The sequence below is a fragment of the Blennius ocellaris genome (assembly GCF_963422515.1).
Source record: "Blennius ocellaris genome assembly, chromosome: 9".
NCBI lineage: Eukaryota > Metazoa > Chordata > Actinopteri > Blenniiformes > Blenniidae > Blennius > Blennius ocellaris.
Genome location: NC_137658.1, coordinates 2,894,569 through 2,917,291, shown reverse-complemented (window position 1 = coordinate 2,917,291; position 22,723 = coordinate 2,894,569). Strand labels below are relative to the sequence as shown.

General features: G+C 42.2%; 1 protein-coding gene across 2 annotated transcripts in view; it reads left to right on the top strand.

The window, feature by feature from the left end:
* Positions 1–6,836: 6,836 nt before the first annotated feature.
* The window catches only part of rab28 (RAB28, member RAS oncogene family), a gene marked incomplete at its 3' end in the record, with an annotated part of 35,463 nt that continues 19,576 nt past the window's right edge, over positions 6,837–22,723 (top strand). For both annotated transcript variants that reach the window (XM_080502579.1, XM_080502578.1), the window contains exons 1-4: positions 6,837–6,958; positions 14,204–14,300; positions 17,791–17,879; positions 22,008–22,137. In XM_080502579.1, the coding sequence (XP_080358705.1) occupies positions 6,884–6,958; positions 14,204–14,300; positions 17,791–17,879; positions 22,008–22,137 (391 nt within the window). In that variant the 5' untranslated portion in view covers positions 6,837–6,883. The remainder of the gene's footprint in view (positions 6,959–14,203; positions 14,301–17,790; positions 17,880–22,007; positions 22,138–22,723) is intronic.

The window sequence follows — 22,723 nt, the reverse complement described above, 5'->3', positions numbered from 1 at the left end:
ATCATGCATTGGTTTATTTTAAAACGTTAATTTGAAAGGTTAGGAGAACTGGCAACAACCTTTTTTCTATTATTGAGGTCGAAGACAGACCCCACACACACACACACGCACACCTAAATACTCAGTATACCGTTATTGTTTTTATTTCCTGTATTGTAAATATTCGATATATGAAGTTGTAATAGGAACATGTCTTGCTTTCAAACCATATAAGTGAAGGATATGCGGCCTATTTGCAAAATCCCGGTAACTTTTACGCACGAAAAAGTCCAAGTTCTTCATTTGTTTGTTCAACAGAACCATTACAGGTCTGTAAACAAACCTAATGAGACAGGAGTGACTCAAAAGCGACACGAACAACATATTCTAAGTAATTTATCTGCTAATCTTTGTGACACCCCACCCCACCCCCCCTCTCCACTCGGATGTTGTATTCGTCCCTCCTCCTCCTCCTCCTCCTCTCGCCCGTGATGTTGGGAACCGTACAACTGAGACCTGTCATCCGGGCCACCATGGCTCTCTTCCCAAACACACCTGTCAGACAGTGATGAATAGCCCCGTGATTCCCGGACAGGGCAAACTGACAGCTACCTTTAAGGCTGTATGTCAACACGAGGAGAGGAGTATTCCGGGGTTAAGGAGGCCCATGTCAATGCGCCTGAAATTTAAGTCAGGGCAAGAAAAAAAAAAAAAAAAAAAAAAAAAGCTTCTCGTTTCAAGCTGTGAGGGAGATACCAAACATCTCTTTCCCTCTGCGTCTCAGCCCAATACTGGAATTGAAATATTACAGGCGTTGTGCGTGCGGCTATATGCAGTTTCCACTGACGGCCTCGGTGTTAAGTCGGGGTCAGCAGGGAGCCGCCGTATTTCCACCATCCATCTCTGACCTCGTAAAATCCTTAGAGCCCTCAACCGAGGCTGTATATTACAAGCTGTTGGCTACTGGAGACGAGAGAGAGAGAGAGAGAGAGATGCAGGAGGCTCCACGGCAGTGGTCACGTGATATCGAAATCCCAAATTTAATATACAAACACTTGAAACTACACGCATGTCTCGTAATGAAAACGCCAAAGAGCTGCTACTTTTTACGCACCGTCAGCTCAGATCCCATCTCGTTTAACCCTATATGAATTAAAAAAAAACAAACAAAAAAAAACAGAGTCCCCACACTCGCGCCTATACAAGTCCTAAAATCTGATCTCCTTGATGCAGGTGTTCGCGCCACCGGAGGCCACCTGATGCCCCTCATTGGCTTAAAGCTTAAAAAGGACACGGCGGGGACGCGGAGGAGCGGACAGCTTCCCTCATGGCTTCCTTCCTTTCATACCTGCATGTGGAGACATCCGATACAGAGAGGACACGTCGCGGCTGCGCTTCCTTTCAACTTCCTCGAAATGCAAACACCCCCATCGATGCGCATTAACCGCGGTGCGGCGACGCCCCATTATTCCGTGTTTTCACACCGAGTTTGTGTCTCGTTCGAGGCCATGCGGCCACCGCGTTCCTAAATTCGGGCTGAGACTGGATGGGATGTTCTGCCATCTTTACGCTAGTGTAAATACTTCGGGGATTGACTCGCGTTTTATTGGCAGGTACGTTTACGCACAGGCGAAGCTTTTGTATCACGCGCACTCGTCACAAACACCGCTGAGTTTTCCTATATTGATTATAAATCGACTTAATTTTTTAACCCTGGAATCTTGGACACGTAGTTTTAAGCACAATGAACGCTTTTGAAAAATTCCGTCACTCACTACAACGTTTTTTTAAAATGTTTGCACACCTGGGCTCAAGACGTACCTACGCACGACAAGGCATTTTTCCACTTTTATCTATCAACAAGTGACGGTTTATTGCCATTTTTAAAATGTTCAGGGTTTGGGTTTGCAGTCTGATTAATTTATGTGACTCAGTTAAAGACACGCAATTTAACGAGTAACGCATTTTACGCACCTGCTTATCCAAAAGTTGCATTGTTTTACGTTTTTTTTTTTTTTTTTTTAATGCTACACCTTGGCTTCATATAGTATTCTAATCTGGCAGCGCACTCATCCATCAGAAATGCAGTTTATTGCACATTGAACACGTCTAAATTTGCACTCTGATTCGTATGGACTCGGTTTTACGCACAGATTTACTATCAGAACTCATCAAAACATAATTTCTATCATTGCACCTTTCTCAATTCCGCTTTAAATGTGCCCGAATTACAGGCTTTAAAAATATTTAGAATTCAAAATTCACATAATTCCGAGGAGGAACAACGACAGTTCTCTTTCTGTATGAATGTGCGGTTTGATCACACGTCATATTCTTGTTGAATTATATTATAATTATATTATATTATGTATATATATAATTTAATAACCTTTCAGTATTATTATCCAAACGTTGTTTTTCTTTTTTTGCGTCTCTATCTAGATTTGCAGTTGGTATAGATTTTAATAATAGAAATGTTCAGTTATTCGCACGTATTTTTCACTCGTACATCATTTTTGATGGCGTATTTGTGCTTCACACACAAATTATAGTACTCATAGGGTAAAGTATATTATAGACTCCTTTGCACCTGTAGACACTCATCGAAACTGTTTTACTGCACCGTTTGCGCTTTTTGATAGACTGCACATTTCCCCTCATTTCGTGTTTTTTACGCACAAATGACGTATTTTTCCTCCAAAGTGTTCTAAATTGTCAAACGTGTACTTTCGTTTCTTGCAACTTCGGATTATTGTGGATATATTTGCAGAAAAGCTACAGTTGGGATTCTACTCACCAAATTTCCCCATTCATTTTCATGATTTCTTCTTGATTTAACTGACTTGTTAACATTTTTCAGGTGTTTTCTGAAAACAAAAATGTTTGAAGTCACCTCCTCGAAGTCAAAGACAATTCTGCAGTTTAATCATGATTTCTACTTAAAGCGCGGATCAATTTCATAAAGATCCATCGAGTGGATTTACAGCATTCATTGATTAAAACCGGCATTTTTAATAGACGTTATTTGGCGCATGTCGCGTCATCCAACGAGACCTGTATGCAAATTCTGCGAGCTGTTAAAGATACCGAGACCAGGAATCTCGTCACTGATTATATTTTGTGTTCAAACGCTGTGTTAACGCCTGAACCCCCCCCCCCCCCCCCCCCCCAAAAAAAAAAAAAAATCCCTTGAGAACGTAAGTCCAGCAGGTGTTCAACGTTTACGCAGCGACAAATATCAACAGGGAAAACGTTGGAGTGTTTAAAGTCTTTGTTTTTAATTTGAATATGGAATGCAACAAATCCTGAATTTCACTAATAACAGTCATCAAACCAAAACAAAGTGAGAAATACCAAAGATAAGCACACCTGAAAACATTGAAGGAGTTTTAATTTTAAACGTCATGAATCAGAAGTATGTCAGTCAGTTTCTAGAAACTCAGATCCAGTTATTTGTAATAACTAAACAAAAAGAAATTAATGGAAACTTACATTGATGTAACAGGTTTTTAACTGGTAGATTTATCTTACTTTTGTACTTGAAAGCAGCTTATAACTTTTCTTTTACGCATCAGCCACCATTGTCAGGATATTTCATTTATAATATTTAACAATTCATACATAGTTTTTTATTGTCACTGTGCTACGAAACAAAAACCACCAGTTGGACTTTTTCCTTACAGTTTTTTTTTTTTAAACGTCTGTACTATAAAACGATCACACGGAAACTATACATCAACAAACTATAACGAGGCTGTGCGCAATGCGTAATTTCTGGAATTTTCCATAAACAGCTGAATTACTGCCTTATAAAAAAAAGGCCACCGCTGTGAAAAGTCCAGCGTCTATTACCATAAATTCAAACACTACCACGCAGTCCACTGTGAGCCCCATTGCTTTGGTGGGATAATCTGATTTATGGTAACTTTCTACAGGCGTAAGGTGAAGAGTAGCTGATTTATCCCAGCGTGAACTTCCTCTTCCAGAACAACAGGCAGAGTTTCCGAAGAACCAGGTGGGAACCAGGTGGGAACCAGGTGGGAACCAGGTGGGATTCCTCCCCTGGATGAAAGAGACGTTCCAACCTTCCTCCAGTGTGATTTCACGAAGTGAATGACGTTGAAAAACGACATTTTTCACTGGATTTGGGGAGAAATTTGTCATTTATTCCACATTTTCCTTGAGCTTGCAGCCCAAATATTCTGGATATAGCAAAAGTAAGAAATGTTTTGTACAGTTTCAGCTTTCAAGGTGAAGATTTTACATTTTTTAATGGAGAAATGATTTAAAAAATACTGACGGTATAAATACTTTGAATGCTTAGATTTATAAGGAAAACTGGCCTACAAATTGGTCCAACAGTTACTTAGGAAAAACATATTAAAAATATATCCTAAAATATAGTTTTATGTATGTATCCAAGTCCTGTTCTTGAGATAATTACCTTTTATACACAGTTATTTCACCTTACATACAAGTTTAACATTTTCTGCATATATCGCTGATATATTGTACAACAGGTGATTAAAATGATATCTTAAAGGGGATTTTCATCAAAATGTACAAATAATGTCCTTACCTGAACCACCCACTTTAGAAAAACGTGTAAAAACAATAAATACCAGAGAAATTGATCATTTATGTAATAGTCCTTTTAAACAGATTCACCTTTAATAACAAGAACATTAAAACAAAGGTGACGTTTATGTCTAATTTATTTTGTTACTTACATTTTTCTGTATTTATTTTCTTTCAGGGAATATCATTTTTAAATACTTAAGGTAGAAAAAGGTGAAGTTACATGCCTGGACAGGTGAAGACAGGTACACCTGGATGGACTGGTCAACAATGAAAATGTTCAGTTATTCAACGGTCGTTGGATTCAGCGCAAAGCAGATGTTGCTCTGGATTACTTTAGATTACATAAAGTAATGTGGGTCATGTTTGTACACTGTAGATTTAGTTCCAAACAGAGTTATAGTGTCTGTGTGTTGGATTCATACATCAATTTGAATTAAAAGTATGACGTGTAGGTTTCTCAGGCCTTTTAAATAATGTCACCATTATTAAAGCACTTTTCTCAGACAAACAGAAAGTACAGGATGCAACACAAAATATCAGAAATCAACTTATTACCTACAAACATATAGATCCAAAGGATTCGGGGATTAAAAACTACATGTGTACTCTGTTATGGATGAGCGAGTTACATGGCGTAAATACTTGGAGTAAATACTGTATATTTGACACATTTTCCCAATTTTTCTTGAATGGGTGCAGTAATATATTCCTATATTCTTACTTTCATCTTCAGTCAGTTTTACAGACATGTCACTCACAAGTATAATTGAAGCTAAAAAATACCCCACAATACTACTTTATTAGAATATAGTGAGTATATTTTGACTTTGTTATACTTTATACAATGAAAAATGAAGACAACTAAGCTTTTAAGTAGAAGATATGTTGTAGATAAATATATGGAAAGTTACATGCTTGAAAGAAATCTAGTACATGTATGAGTACCCAAAACTACTCATGGTAATGTGAGTATTTGTAATTTGTCACTCTGTAACGTGGCAAAGTTTGTAATTGGATTTCTTCTCCGGGTGACCTGATAACCTGTGGTTCATGTATCTGATGAAGTAAAAGTACACATACCGGTACGCAACTACAACTTAACTATGTGCCTATGTGTTACTTTCACAAGTAATTAAAGACTCCATTACAAATCAAATGACGTTACTCAACAAATGAAATTAAATAGTTTATTGTACAGCAATAGCAACTATTATACTTCTTGAGAGACTCATACATTAAGTTGGTGACCTTTATAACAGTACAATAAAGAACCCTCATTTATGATATATTAACTAAACCAGAACATACTTAAGTGTGGGCCTCGTCAATATATTCCTGTGTGACCACATGTTGATTTAATACACAGTAAGTAACGTGCAGAACACCACGCATTGCCTGTAAAATATATATATTCAATCAGAGAGTCTTCTGGTGCATGCATGTACCTGGAGTTTTGGTCAGTATTTGCATGTCAGAAATATTTGTAATGCCAGTGATATTTATATCTCTATATGAATATTACATGGCAGTATTTGCATTTATACCATCTATAAACCAGTCGGAGGAATCAGTGAAGCTTGTAAGTTATTATTTATTAACAACATTTCTTCACATCTTGAAAGATTGCTGAAAGTGAAGTATTTTATTTATTTATTTTTTTTGTCATATGATAATGCATCATTAAAAAAAAAAAATTTTTTTTTCAAGTGAAATCACATACATTCACTGCCTGGGGACACAGTTCAAGCGTACTTATCAGTGTTTGTCATCAAATAAATCATTTATATTAACTGTCGAGTGACGTCACACGACGTCCTCAAACTTTCTCTAATGGGAAATTCCGATTTATACGCTTTCGGTGTATTTTACCACTTCCCAGTTCCCACTGATCGCATCTCTCGTCCGTCAGGTCTCTGACCTGTTACCATGGCAACTACAACGCGTCACTCCCGGACTGAACCACGGCGGAGTTCCGGTGAAGCGTCTTTTGCTTCTAAAAAAAAAAAAAGCAACGAACCTCGTAGTGAATCTGTAAAACGTTTACAGACTGATCACTTAAAAAAAACAACTTTCCCAATAATCTCCAGTGTCGTTCAGCCGCCGTGGTCGTGATTTTCACCGACTTTAACGCGGCAGCAGAGTGGATCCTCCCGCGCGGAGCCGCAGCTGCGGTCGCTTTGAGCCAAAATGGCGTCTCACTGCGTCCAGTCGACGCTTATTTAATCCAGCAGTGATCATCCGGCTCGATTCTGCAATCCGCGGCTGGTTCTCCGGGGTTTTCTGCACCTCGCTCTGACACGGAGCGCCTTTCCCCGGCAGCGTCATGTCGGACTCCGAGGAGGACAGCCAGGACCGGCAGCTGAAGATCGTGGTGGTCGGAGACGGAGCCTGTGGGAAGGTGAGTCCGCGACAGACGCGCTGGTCTCCGGTCGAGGTGAAGACCGTCTCCCCGGTGCGACGCTTTGTTTACCGATGGTTCGTCAACGTTTCGTCGGTGTTCTTCTGTTTACACTGTCGCTGCCAGCGCGACGCCGGCCTCGCGGTTACCATGGCGACTGACGCTAGCGTTACCGAGCTAGCTGCAAGCTAAACACAGCGAACTGTGATCAATGATGTCAAAGTACTTCTTCAGTTATTGGGAGGAAGATGCTCTATAATCTGGATGTTAGAGGAGGAAGATGCTCTATAATCAGGGTGTTAGGCGGAAGATGCTCTATAATCTGGATGTTAGTGGAGGAAGATGCTCTATAATCTGACGTTAGAGGAGGAAGAGACTATAATCTGGATGTTAGGCGGAAGATGCTCTATAATCTGGATATTAGTGGAGGAAGATGCTCTATAATCTGGATGTTAGTGGAGGAAGATGCTCTATAATCTGGATGTTAGTGGAGGAAGATGCTCTATAATCTGGATGTTCGTGGAGGAAGAAGCTCTATAATCTGGATGTGAGGAGGATCAGGGCTTGACATTAAATACTTATAAGTTTTTACTTGCCAATACAAATTCCGAATTGCTCGAGATTTAATGGAAATGTATAAACTTGGGAAATGTATGAATTCGACCAACATAACCTTTTACATAAAAACACTCTTGTAGTTTCTTTAATAATCCAGATATCTCATTGAAACTCAGGGAAGGCGTATCTCTTTATACGCTTCATTTAACACCAACGGTTTTTATTTTAGGCCAACTGGTCTCAAATAAACATAGAATAATATGTATAATATAATAATATGTTTAATAAACACAGCTTTTTGCTGTGTTGGTCTGAAATAAATGTGATCGTATTAAGATTGGCGCTGTCACACCCTACTACCATACTGCTTCATACTGCCACACCTTATTTATTCTATTAGTCGCTTTTTATTCCTACGCATTATTTTCAGTAACATGGTAAACATGTGTCATGTATTTTTATTATATTGGTCAATAACAATGGGCTCATATTCTTATAATCTGTGGAGTCTGGCTTTGTGAGGCTGAGTGGATGTTAGTTTTTATTGCGTTGCGTCACATTATATTTCACATTCTCCTGTTGAATTTGATGCAACGTCACTATATTCTGTCTTGATATGTCAAGTCTTTAGCGCCAGGTGAGCGGGAGTGAAGGCAGACCACAATGTTTGCACTTTTGCAAATTTCTTCTAAAACGCTTGGTTTTTACTCGTTGGAACATTTTTCTTTTTCCCGGTTCAAGACGTAACTATGGAAGTAAAACTGTGCCATCAGATTCTGAATTCGAATTTCTAACTCTAACTCAAATTTTTTTTTTACCATCGAAATCAGACTTTAAATTTTAAAAGCTGTCCAATTTCAAGTACGTATCTTTTTCGCTTTTGATTTTTTGTCAACATCTAAAAATATTCAGCGTGTAAAAATTCAGCTGCAAAAAAATTCAGCCGCAAGAAAAATTCAGCTGCGAAAACAAATTCAGCTGCAAAAAAAATTCAGAAGCAAAAAAAGATACGTACTTGAAATTCGACAGCTTTTAAAATTCAAAGTCTGATTTCGGTGGTAAAACAATTCAGAGTTAGAAATTCGAATTCAGAATCTGACGGCACAGTTTTACTTCCATCGGTAACCATCTTGGATTACTTTACTTTGGACTCCACTGATCACGCACTGGGAATACGACTCTACGTTGTTAAAATAGACATAGATGTGAGTGCGATGGGTAAAAAAACAAACAAAAAACGACAACTTTTTAAATATAAAAAAACAAAATCTGACATTTTTGCACTTGTGATGTCTGCAGCAGAGCTTGTCGTCCGTCCAGTCCGCCTGGAGACCTTCAGGTTTGAAGAGGTTATTAAAGACCAGCCTGTCTGTTGCAGCTGCCGCTTGTTTTCCCCGTCAGTAGACGTCTCTCCTCCCGAGCGTCGCACGACAAACTTACACCTCGTGGACTCGTAATGACAAATGTTATTTGCTCATCTCGTAGAATTAAGAGAAGAAAGTCTCACATGTGTTCGAGAATTTCTCCCTCCTGGAAAGTAATCAGGTCTGACATCAGGAAGTACACCATGTATGGATTAAAAATACCTGCTCAGAAAACAAGACCCCCCCCCCCCCCCAACCCCCCACTGAGCACAGGGGTGTCAAACATGAGGCCAGAACCAGCCTGCAGGAGGCTTCATCTGGCCAAACCACCAAGCGGATTGTAGAAATTTCAAAGAAAACATAGATTTAAAGAAATTGCTTAATAGCAGTGAATCCAACACGACACTGACACCAGAGGACGGGTTTGTAAAAACTCCCATAATGCAGCAGTTATTGAAGAAGAGTTTTTTTTTTGGACATTTAGCAGCAGGAGGTTTCATTAAAATTGGCTTTATGTTGAGTTACTGGTCATTTCTCATAGTAATTGTTTAGTTTTGTGAAAATATGGACATTTTCATCACGTATACTTGCCGCAACAGGAAAGAAAACATTTAAAAGCGTAAATCTCAAGGCTATTAGGGCACTGAATCTTACCGGTCCGGCCCACTCCAGGGCTGCATAGGAAGCAGGTTTTAAAAAGCAATAACAAGGAAAAGTCTGTGAAGAAGAAAGACACAAACTGAACTGAAGGAAGCCAAACATGTTCAAAATCTTCAAATCAGACCCAGGAAGGGAAGGAGTGAAGTAAACATCTTGTATGTATTCATTTAATATAAGTCACATCACGATCACAAATACTTGACAACATTACTGCACTGCTTTAATCTGCACTTTGGAAACACTGACGTTTGCTGCCCGGAAATCTGAAGACTTTGTTTTTCTTCCTCCGTGTCGTTCTGCACAAACTGGTCCTCGTCTAACGGGGAACAAGAGTCCAGCTGATCGGAGCCTAAGCAGGATCAAACACGATCAATCACTGACAGCCCATTGATGATTCTTTTCACCTGCGGCGGGCCGACGGCGTGAACGAACGCACTTGTTGATATTTCTGCTCGGGCCTTTTCAAAACTCCTGGACTGAATCATATTCAGGAATTCCTCCGCCGCCGCACCAAACAATTGTTTGCAGCAAAGCACGGAGGTTGTCATGGCAGTTCAGCTCTGCTTCGCCCTCGTCTCCCGATCCCCCGAGCGAAGGTGGATGTCAAGTGCTTTTCAGGCCCCCCCCACTCCCCCCCACCCCACCCCTCCCTTCTTCATGACTAATCTCTTCTTCCTCTGGGAGAAAGAAAGAAAATGAGTGTAGCAGCAATGTTGGGACTCGATGAGAAAAATGAATGTTCTCTTTTTCTGGAAAGTTGACATTTTACTCTTTGTGTGTGTGCGTGTGTGTGTGTGTGTCATGTGTGTGTGTGCACAGAACACACACACACTCCAGTTCCCAGTAGATACGCTACATTAATAACCTGCTCACCAGGCTGCCAGGTGTCGACTCGTCACTGTTTGAATGACTTACCTGCTTGTCTGTTTTGGGCAGAAAACAGCAGGCCTGTGCCCCCCTGGGCCCCCCCCCCCCCCACCCCCCCAAAACCCCCCCCTACACCTCCACCCTCCCACCACTGACTGACATTTTGAATGCCGTTAACCCCCCCTCCCCTCCCCTTCCACCTCCTCCTCCTCCGCTTATTAATGTCAATTTGCTGAGCAAATTGCAATCGGATCAGTTTTTCTTGGACGGCCTCTTCAGCCGTATTTTGGCTTGTGGTCGGTCGTCCATTCAGAAATACTGGGAGATGTGGGAACGCTTGTCCACCTGATGTTTTTTAAAATATGGAGCCTCGCGTTTCGGGCCAGGCTCTTAAAAGCACAGGGTTCTAAATTAACACACGGCTGTATTTTTTCAAACTGACTTGTACGTTTTTGTTTTTTTTTCTTCTCCCCCCCCCCCCTTCAATGTTTACCGTCCTCGGAGCCACAGAGGGCCAAACGGCGCTTTAGGTGCAGGAGCCGCTCTTTAATAGACACTATTTACCAGCAACATGTATTTAAAAAAAAAAGAAGAAGAAGAAGAAGAAGCCAGGTTTGATCCCACGCTGCCTCGTCTCTCATATGAATTGCATCACATGGTCACAGTCGGCGTGCCATATTTAATTTTTTTTTTTTCCCCTCCTCCTCCTCCCTCCGTAGTTTCTCGTTTCGACTTCCCCCCATTTCCCGGCATTGGTATCACTGGTGACCCTGTGCTGTTCTCTGTAGGAGTGTCGGGATTACGCCAGCTTTCACATTCGCTGGTTAGTTCCAATGGTACGCTGGAAAGGAGGAGATATATAAAAAAAAAAAAAAAAAAAAGCGGACTATGTTGAGGGAGGAGAGCCAAGCTACTGGAATGCCAAGACAAATGGCCGACAAGGCCAACGTGAGCATGTGGAATGAATTTCTGCTGTCCCGGCTTGTTATTCTTGTGTTGTCAGTGATTGTTTAGGCTACTTAAATGGCCCATTTTCTCCTTGTTGCGTCAGTCACCTCTCGTAATTGTTCAGTCACTGCTCAGCCCGTGACGTGACCCGCAGCCTGGAGAAAAACTCCGTCAATTAGGGAACTTTTAAAGAATTACATGGATGAGAAAAAAGAAAAGAAAAAAAAAAAAAAGATCCTCCCGAACCTTCGGGGGAGAAGAAAACGACACTTTTAATGCAGCTTCTGCACGTGGATTCTGTCAAGCAGCGAGAAACGACGCCAATGAGTGGAAAATGGCTTTGTAATGAATCAAAGCGTCTCTGTTTGAGATCAAAGAAAGACGCCTTTGGTGCATCTTGAAACGCTCTGTGTTGGGAGTGCGAAGGTAAAACACAAGCGGATCCTTTGATAAAACTCTTAAGACACGACCAAAGTGTGTTTTTTTTGTTTTTTTTTTACGGGGCTCACTGAGGTGTTGGGATTCAAACCTGACACTCACTGTGGAGAATGAACCCAGAGATGATCCCAAATCAAACAAAACAAGCATGACTGCCTTCAGTTTGAATGATCTGCAAAGTTCATTGGTTATTTCAAACATAATGCATTAAGAAGATAAGCGAACTGAAAAAGGAGGAGGAAGAAGCAGAAGCTTATTAAATCCCTCTCCAGTATATCTGCATTTAACGTTTCTTAACTTAAATCACCGTAAAATCAAAGAAAGCAACCAGCAACTAAATAAACAGGCAACTAAACAGTGTCTACGTTTATTGTATTCAAGCTTATGTCGTATTTTGATTTCATAGTGTGTTTGGCTTGAATAATGACAGAAAAGAATCTTTATAATCTTCTTTAAAAACCTCCCCTTGACCCTCCGGTCACCGCTTTCATTACAAGTACACCCAAAAAAACCCCCCAGGTTTTTAATCGAACCGCAAACAACCGAGGAACAAGCGCGAAGGCCCGTTCCTCTTCGAGGAGTCATCTGGATCATCGGAGTGAACCTCTGAGTCGTGAGCCCGACGGGAAGTGGATGAGAATCGAGAGAAAACTTTCCTGGATTGAAAAAGAAAAAAAAGAGTTTTGAAGACCACATCTAAACGGACAGGCAGGGATTCCCATTGCTTCACTCCTCTGCTGTGTTTATGTAAGCACACCGCTCTAAAGATAGCTAATAGACGTTCGCCACTTCATTTTTTTTTTCTTCTTCCCCTCCAGTCCTCATCCATCAAAGTGAATTAAACTTGGCATGTCAGAGCCGGCGCTGCAGCTTCCCATGGCTTTCAGAAGAGCCCCCCCCCCCCCCATCTCTAACACGCCTCCAACACTGACAGTGATGGAGGTTTAATAATTTGTGGCAATTATGAGGTCTGCAGCGTGGAGCCGTGACACTCCGGACCGACACCTGTTTTTATAATTCACGCTGATTGTGACGCCTCTCCAGTCAATCATGACGTCTTTGAAAGTGAATTACAACGTCTAGGATTTTTTTACACATGAGTTATTTGTTTTGGGGGTTTTTTTTTTACATCTTCACCTTCGTTTCACTAGAAAACCTTTATAGCAGTAAGAAGAAAAGCAGAATTCTAATACGACTGGGTTCATCATGATGGACGTCATAATCTGTTGTTTCTTTTAGTTTTGAAGCAAATACTTCCCAATAACCCCCCCCCCCCAAAAAAATAAAAACAAATCCTGAAATCCTTTCTACTTCAGTGAGTCTGTCCTGACTAGTATTGGCGCAAAACCCTCGCGGTTTAAATTCAAAATGTAATGGATCATTTTCTAACGCCTGGATCTTCACTTCAGGGTTTAAAACTGTTCAAATGTCTTTTTTTTTGTCATTTTCATTTTTTACTTTTGCCCATCAGAGCGTTACGTGTTCGTAAATCCATACAATAGAAAATCATAGAGTAGAATTCAATAGTATTGTTTCTGGAAGCTGCTGGTTTGCAGCTCGAACCTGCAAAATTAAATAGTCAGAGCATGTACACACACACACACACACACACACACACACACACACACACACACACACACACACACACACACACACACACACACACACACACACACACACACACACACACACACACACACACTTTCAGAACAGAATAAAACAAATCTCATCAAATAATATAGAACCACCTACAAATTGAAGGACACTGTCCAAAAACACATTTTAAAATTCAAATTCTGGTATAATTTACTGTGAAAGATGTCTATTATACCATATATTACACAATTAAATGTCAAATGTTAATGTGTTGGATCATATTATGCATCAGTGTTCATGCTTCGTTTGTGCTGTTTTTCACTTTAGTTTTATTTACTTTTCTTCATCAACAGAAGAATTTACAAACAAAAATCATGTTAATCTGGAAACTTCTTAATAGCTAAATGAGTATTTACTTTAAACATCTTTTCCAGCTTATATTCCTGTTTAGCATTATAATATGCATCATTATCATCATATAATATCATAATTTTTCAGTATTTGAAATAGAATTTATTCAGGAAGTGGTTTAATATCCTGTGTATTTTCTCTGGATCTTGGATTCTTGGCGACTGTGACTTGGTTTTTAACTCGTGTATAAAAGGTGCAAGTGTTACTGCATTAGTGTTACTGCTTTAGTGTTACTGCATTAGTGTTACTGCTTTAGTGTTACTGCATTAGTGTTACTGCTTTAGTGTTACTGCTTTAGTGTTACTGCTTTAGTGTTACTGCTTTAGTGTTACTGCATTAGTGTTACTGCATTAGTGTTACTGCTTTAGTGTTACTGACGCGCCTCCTTTTGTCTCCGCCTCAGACTTCGCTGGCCACCAGGTTTGCTCAAGAGGCCTTCGGGAAGCAGTACAAACAAACCATCGGCCTGGACTTCTTCCTGAAGAGGATCAGCCTTCCAGGTGAGACAGATTCTTTCTGCCCCGGAACGAGTTATCAAGTACTTCTACTTAACACAGCTCTGCAATAACAATAATTATAATGTGTGTGTGTGTGTGTGTGTGTGGATATATGTGTGTCTTTGCACATGAGTCCTGCCTCCTCTTTACAAAAAATATTAGATACACACAATATATTCAAGATGCATGTGTAAATGTCATCGTCACCTACTCAAATTCACTTTTATTTATTGTTTATAGTTTCAGGATCCACATTATCTATCTGTTGGGTTTCCTGCTGTTAAAAGCAGCAAGAAATGACTGTTTTATTTGATGCTCTATAAATAAAGTTGTGTTGAATTGAATCAGTTGCTGCTGTAGTGACACAACTACCTGCAGACATTATAAAATACTCCTAAATCACTAATACGACCCGGAAAGTTGTAAACACGTAGTAATAGAAGCATTCAAAACCAAAATCACAGCAAATACAACAATAAAACGCCACAACAAAATCAATAAAGCCCTGTAGTTTTAAACATAATCAATATTTCAACACTTCTGGGCCATTTTTATATATTGACTTCTGACAAACTGACCATGAATTGACCACATTAGAATTCTCTTTCTCAAGAACTCAACCATGTTTCCAAAATAACAAAACAAAAAAATTAACATAGACTGTATTTTTTGTTTTTACATTTAACATTTCGGGGTCACATACAGCCCAGTTTCACCCCGAACGGAAAAATAGTAACGTAAATGTAAAACAGTATCATAATAACATTAAATTCTTAACTTTAAAGTTGTTCTTTATTGTGATGCAGAGGATATATGATTCAAAAATGTCTATATTTTCACATAAACAAACAATTACGACTGAAAATCACTACAATCTCAACACGAAGACGATTTTAATGAAACTTTCTGTTTGGAAATTCTGCAAAATGTCTCAAAAAAACGTCGCGTGTTGCTTTTGCGTCATGTTTTTTTGTACAGACTCACTCTGACAGCGTGTTTCTTTAATAGTTTGATATCAGTGAAGTGCTGCCGGCAGGTTTTGACCCCCCCCCCCCCCCCCGCCGCTCCAATCACTTCACAAGCGTTAGTTCTGAACAAACACGGAGGAATGTCGAGGTTCAGAGAGACGCTGCTGTTTCCACACACTTTCTCCGCCGTGTGTCTCTTTGCTGCGAGCTCCTCCAGCGTCTGCCACTTCTCACCATTATTCACTCTGAACGTTTTTTTTTTTTTCTCTCTCTCTCCAGAGCAAACAGCTCACTTTACTCCTTTTTTTTTTTATAACTCCACAAGGCCCATAGACAGGTTGCGTCTTAAATGAGCGAGTCGTAATCCTGCGGGCACGGCACAGAGTAAATACATTAAGGTTTTTATATCCATATCACAAATCCGCCGCTTCAACCGATCGCTGTCCCGCGCCACATAAAACGCCGACGCGGCTATTTGTTTACGTTGAGCCTCACAGACATGAAGCCGCACTCTGTATCCCCCCGTATCTGTCAAATACGGCTTTATTGACCGATGCTATATTTAGCCCCAAAAGCTCTCCGCTCGTTCGACTTCCTACCGCGTGAAACGGTTTAAAAGGCATTTCTCAAACTCTGCCAAAGCCCCGAGCGAGCGGCAGGATTTCTGCAAAGTGGCTCCATTCTTTCATTACTAATAAAACAACATTAAGTAAAAGGGGGGGGGGCAAAATTAAGTGTCAGAAGTAAAAGTTGTGCTGATTTTTTTTTTTTTTTTTTGGGGGAGACTTGGCCGGCGGATCCTGTTTTTGACTCTGCGTCAGTTTTGGGGCTTATAAGACTTAGGAGAACTAAAAGCCCCCAAAAAATGCTGCGGCGAGGTGGGGATGAAGGCGGCAACGCCGCTAGTTCAGAGTCCTCCGGTACTCCCCGCCGCCCCCAAAAAAGCGCGAGCTCCGTTTAAATAAAGCGTACGTGTGTCCGCGTTGCCCCCCCCGCCGCCCCCGCCGCTCCACCCCGGACCTGTTAAACGGCCCATTTTCTGGGGGATTGGGTGTTGATGAGCTGATGAAGAGGAAGGGTGGCTTCGGCGAGCTGGGTGGTCCCAGGCTCGGTCGGGACCCCCACCCCTTGCCTCGTATCGGAGGGGTTGTGTGGTTCGGAGGGGGTCTCTGTGGGGCTGTAAGGGTCTTTTGCAGCGGGGGTGGGTGGGGTTGGGGGGGGGGTAGTAGCCTATAGCCGGCGCTGGCCCCTCTCACCATGAAGGCCCAGCTTGTCAAACTTAATGTACATTTTCCAACGCAGGGAGAGGTGAGGCGAGGCCGGCTGGCACACAACAGCCTCCTCTGTGTGTGTGTGTGTGTGTGTGCGCGTGTGTGTGTGTGTGTGTGTGTGTGTTTGTGTGTGTGTGTGTTATAACAATACCTCCTCCAGATGGCCCTGCCAAACCCGTGAGGTACAGGCGGTGAGGGGGATTGACTGGAGGTGAAAAACCCTCGATAAAGTCTCACAAGCTGTTGGTCACCTTCACACCGAGACCATCAGAGCACCCAACAACAACAACAACAACAACAACAACAACAACAACAAAAAGAAAGACTCTCTGTTAAACCCTTGTTTTCGGTGCTCATGTTTCGAGGGGAGAAACGTCAGCCCCGTGGAGTCGGCGTGAATCTCTGCAACACAAATAAATGGGCGGCGGCGGCTCTTTACGACACCAAGGAGCCGTTATTCATGGCCGAGCCGCAGCGCCGCTTCACCCCCGACACTGTATAGTCTAGGTGTAGCGACTGTGAACCTCGGCGTTTCCGTGGCGACTCCCGACGGGGGCCGGGGCGGCCCAGCACCGCACTGACCGTCCATCACGCCCGACAGGATCCCCTACGCTCTTTCAACCGCCTCTTTCATTTTCCAGAGGAGGAAAATATTTATTTGGATTTGGTTTTTGTGTCTTTCTCTCTCTTTTTCTCTCTTTCTCTTTCTCTCATTCGGTCCTTCCTTCTGTTCCCACAAGCGCTACGACAACAGCCTTCATTTCCTCCCATTTTGTGTTCAATTACGACTTATTTTCCTTAACAGCACATGTTTCTCTGCACTTTCCCTCGCTTGGCAGGAGACGACGGCACAATGCGAGCCGCTCTTCTCCGGCCAGTAACAAGTCACCTTGTTCTTACCGCTCTATTAATAATGTTTAAGTTAGAAGGTCACAGTACCTTTCTTTCAATCTCTGGGGCTGGATATTCTTGGATCCGAAGTGCAGGCGAGTCAGTCAAATGTCTGATTTAGTGTTTTCATTATGGACATCAGCGACGGTGACTTTTATTAAAGGAATCACTTCACTTTGTCAAAACAAAAAAAAAACATTTAATAAAACACCCACATACAGCAGCACCGCTCCCTTTTTAGCTTTTGATGCATGTTGGAGGAAAATACAGCCTCGTCGTCCATATTTTTTCTTTTCGTTTCGTTTAAAACATTTTTTTTTTATAATATTGGATGTCGTTTTTCTCTCTCTTTCTCCTCTGCAGGCAATCTGAACGTGACGCTGCAGGTGTGGGACATCGGCGGCCAAACGTTAGGAGGGAAGATGCTGGATAAATACGTATATGGAGCTCATGTGAGAACACATTGACACCCGCCTCCGTTTCATCCCACAGCTTCGTCTCTTCACTCCTTTAACCCTTCAAAAAAACAAAACACCCGCTGCAAACCACAACTTTCACTCATTTTTACAAAAAATATAACTATCATTTGTGTGTCTATGTTGATTTTACGGGTTTTCCCGGCTCAGTTTCAAAGATAAGTCTTGTCTTTCTCTAACAAGGCCCCGAACAATAGAGAAAGAGAGAATAAACTATGTGCACTGGATTGGATTGAAGGATTTTGTCTTTGTGGGACTTTGTAGCGTCGACCTCATTTCAGTTGAGGGGCCACATCAACCTAATTTGACCTCTGGAGGGCCCAACAAGTCAAACGTAACATTTTAAACTGCAGATATGGACAAATGTCAAAGTCTTTCCTTCTTTTGATCCTTTTGTAACTGCAAGAATTTGCCATTCTATTCTGAAATTTACATATTAAAATTAATCAGATATTATTACTAAACCTCAGTCACCTGTATCTGGATATCGTACTTTTATTCAGGATTAAAACAATTTGTCATCATCTGGACATTTTTTTGAGTTTACATGTCTAAAGTATCACTTCACATAAATTGGACACCTTTATTGTGAAAGGTGTTGCGTCATGTGACCTCCACAGATTGCATTAATTAATTCTGACCAAGGGCGGTTTTTGAATGTCATTTTTGCCAATCTAGTGTTTTTAGATCAGCCTCTGTCAGTTTTCATATTTATAGTTAAAAAAAAAAAAAAGACAAAAAAATCACATGGCGGGCCGGATTAGAGCCTCTGGCGGGCCGCTTCTGGCCCCCGGGCCGCATGTTGGACACCCCTGGTCGACCTGATGGGAGGGTTGGAGAGGCTGAGAGGATTCCTCTCGTTTCGTCTCCAGTCGGACCTCCAGAAGAACGAAGGAAATATGTAAATGCGGAGGCCAAGTATCGAAACGCGACGCCACGGGTGGCGAGGAGGTCACAAGAAGCACAGGAAGAATTAGTTTCGTGTTCCTCAAACGCTCCTCTATCGGCGAGTCGCTTGTTATTCCAGCCCGGGCGGCTTGGTTCGGCCGCGGCCACTCCCTCCCCTCTGCAGCGCAATCATAATAAACTGTCGCTGAGAGTCGCAGTGGAGCGTCCGGGTCAGCGAAGTTCCAGAAATCCTCCGGTTTCTACTGTTCGCTCTGTGAAAGTAAGACTGGAAGGGTTTGGTGTCAAAGTGAATGGGACTGCAGTTCGAGGTGTTTTTGCACTGAACATCCAGATGAGGGAAGATTTCGGTGACACACACACACACACACACACACACTCGCATAAACTTGAGAAAAAAACTGCAGCCGTGCGTTCTAATATCTCACATTTTCCCGTTGCCATACTTTAAATACAAAAACAGCCCAAAATGACCCAGAACTGTCACGTGAAAATGTTTTTTTTTTTCCCCAAGCGAAGGAGCAAAATATTGAAGACAGGCGGCCAAACGAGTTTCTTCTATTCTTCTATTTACATTCATTCTTTTTTATTCACGCCTGGTACAATTTTAAAAGTATTCTGAGTAAAACCGCGCCGTCGTTCCTGCAGGTTTGAACGTGCAGTCGTAACGTAAATGTGGTTTGTGACTCCAGAGTGTCTTGTTGAAAGAGCTGGGATAATTACCAGGTGGGAAGTTTCCATTTCCCAGTTCAGAGCCGCAGTGGTGCTGCTTCCCTACGAAAACCAATTCATACACACTTGCTTTCTCGCTCTTACGTCGTCTTTTCACACATCTGATTATAACTATTTTTATAAATCACTAACCCTTAACGGTGCAAAAAAAAATTTCTTCGAACAATATAAACATCTTTTTTGAAGTTTTCTTTCCTTTTTTTTTTTTTGGCCTGAAAATCAAAATCAAACACTTATTGTAAGAATTTGTATCAAACGGTGTCCGAATAAGATAATTGCAGCTTCTGTTGAGTTAGAATGAGCAGTAACGGCCACAACACAAGTTTCTATGATATCCATAGTGAGGAGAAAGAGTAATTAACTTCTATTTGCTTTATGGAACTCGATCATGTCACCTCCACATCCTCCCGGTCAGAATTGCCAGTTTCAGATGTATTTTTCTCATATTCCCTATTAAATCGCACACGTTTGGTTGGGGTCAATCCTGCAATGAGATACGGTGGTGAAACCTTCTAAAACAGGCCGTTCAACAAAATGCTGGTTGGGGGTATGAAAGTGAAAGTGGCCTCCTCTAACGTGAGCATTGCCAGCGTGCCCCCCCCCCCCCCCCCCCCACCCCACACACACACACACCCCCTCCTCCACAAACAAGAGACGTCACCGCCTTACAGCACTTTGCCCGTCCAGCCCCGTGTGAAACGTCCCACCTTTTGTCCGGCGCTGCTCGTCCTGTAATCAATCACGGCTGCCGGGGAGGCGGGAGCTGTCGTCGCCGGCCTGCGTGTTGTGACAGTGTCTGTCGGGCAAAAACAGCACCAGACACCCCCCCCCCTCTCCACCCCCCCCCACCCCCTCCGGTCGTGTTGCATCACGCAAGCCAAAGGAGGGACGTTTGCTTTGGCTCACGTTCGCTTCCAGCTCTTCCACAAACACAAAGCAGTGAGAGTCAGACGGTCCGGCTATTAGGTCATCCCTCATCCACTCTCGTATCTGTTTATTTGTTTTTGATGGATTTGTTGGTGTAAACGGCTTCTGACCCGCGTGCTCATAGACCTCACCTCCATTCTGTGGAGAATCTGGGGCCTGCAAACCACTGCTTTTTTTTTTTTTTTAGTTTTGAAGAAATCACCCATCCAACTTAATTCACAAGTACCTGAGGCCGTTGGAGTCCCGGGCCTAAAGCAGAGGAGCAGTGCCACCTACTGTTCCCTTCCCCGCTCATTGATATGAATGAATGTCAAGCGAACAGCAAGTGACATTAACGGGCCGGCCAAAACATTAAAACCACCTCTCGCCGTGACAAAAGTCCGGCGCAGCGCCACTGGAAACTCCAACCTGAATGATAATTCCGCCACTTCAAAGTTGAAATTCAAGCTTTCTCAGGTGAAACTGAACATTATCATCAATTTCAAGCAGATTCCAGAGTGAATCTCCAAAAATTTGAATTAGAAACATGTAGAAACAATCTTTTTGTTTCCATCATTTACCTCAAATGTTTGTTTATTTATCGGTTCAGCATGTAAACGAAGCGCTCGTGGCATAATATCAAAAAGTGCATAGAGTTTTTCCTCCAATCAAACCTACTGCAGCCCACTGTAGGTTTCACTGCATGTCCAGTGACGGCCCGAGGCTTCGGTGAGAGAGAGTCGTTTGACCGAGAGGTCAGAACTGGAGGCTCTAACGCTCTGTCATAATAAGAACCGTAAAAAAAAAAAACCCCAGAACAGACACAGCTGCTACTTGGTCTCTAAGGTCGGAGTACAATTCGGGACATTAAGACTTCACTCCCAACTGCACCCAGCGCACTTCGTTGCAGGTCCAACGCGTCGCTTTAAATCTGGAGTGTGGAAAGCCGGGGTCAAATCCCCGCCGGCCTCAAGACGTCCGGCATCAAAGGCCCGGCGGAGTCTCCGGAGTGAGTCGCAAAGACTTGGAAGTGACTTTTAAAAGCCATTAAAAGGCAAACTTTTCACTCATTTATTAATAATAATAAAAGCTATGGGGAAAGATATTTTAAAAAATAAAATAAAATCTGCCATATTTCATGATTCATAGCTTAAAAATGTGTCTTAATGGTATATTTTTCCAGCTGGATTTCAGTAAGAGCTTGTAAAATGTCATTCAGTCCGAATGTCTGATATTGCTGTGCTTTTTCATTTTTTTTTTTTTTTTGCCACCAGGAACATGAAACATGCCCGCGACGTGTCACTTTTTCCACTTTTTTTCGCTCACTGTTGTGAATAAATAAACTTTTCAAGTTATCAGATTTATCCAGTAAGAGTTGCTTTTGCGAGGCCAAAATGCAAAACGCATCAGGGTTGGTGTGGATATGTGAGGGATTTAAAGCAGAAGTGTCATTATTTACAACGAATACTGAAATTCTTCACAAGCAGCAACTTTTTTTCATGGTCACCGTCAAAGAAATAGTTAAAACTATTGGTGATTTCGTCTTGTTTTGCGCCGCAGGGGGTTCTTCTCGTGTACGACATCACCAACCACCAGAGCTTTGAGAACCTGGAGGACTGGTTCAGCATGGTCAAGAAGGCCAACGAGGAGTCGGACATTCTGCCCGCCGTCTTCCTGGTCGGCAACAAGAGTGAGTAGAACACGAGTCACCGGCACCGGCCACAAGGGATTTCTATTTTTTTTTTTTTTTTTTTAATGAGCCATGGTTCTGATTGGCGATTGGTTCATATATTGACCTTTTGGGTTTTTTTTTTTTTTCTCCTCCCCCTTCGATGAAACTACCAGACGGCGTGGTGCATGTGTGTGTGTGTGTGTGTGTGTGTGGAGGAGTGTGTGTTTGATGGTAGCAGACGTGTTTGTTAGAGCAGCACATAAGTGATTGGTGTGATAAGAGAGCCGATAACGGCGCGAGGGGCTTTTTTTTTTTTTTTTTTTTTTGCTTTCTCCCAGAGCGATGGGGAATGCTGATGTTTGTGAACTCTCGGGAGTGTCTGACGGTGATTTAATATCCCCGGGCCAACGGATCCAGGTTACCGCTTATCTGCCCCGTCCTACCTCCCAGCCAGTGCCCCTCTGCTCCATGCACCCCTCCCTCCCTCCCTCCCTCCAGTCTGAACCCACTCTCCTGTCCGGAGTTGTCGGTTAAGGTGAGGAAACTGGACGTAAACCAGACGGCTCTCCCCCTATCAGCCAGAACCCCCCACCCCCCCCCACCC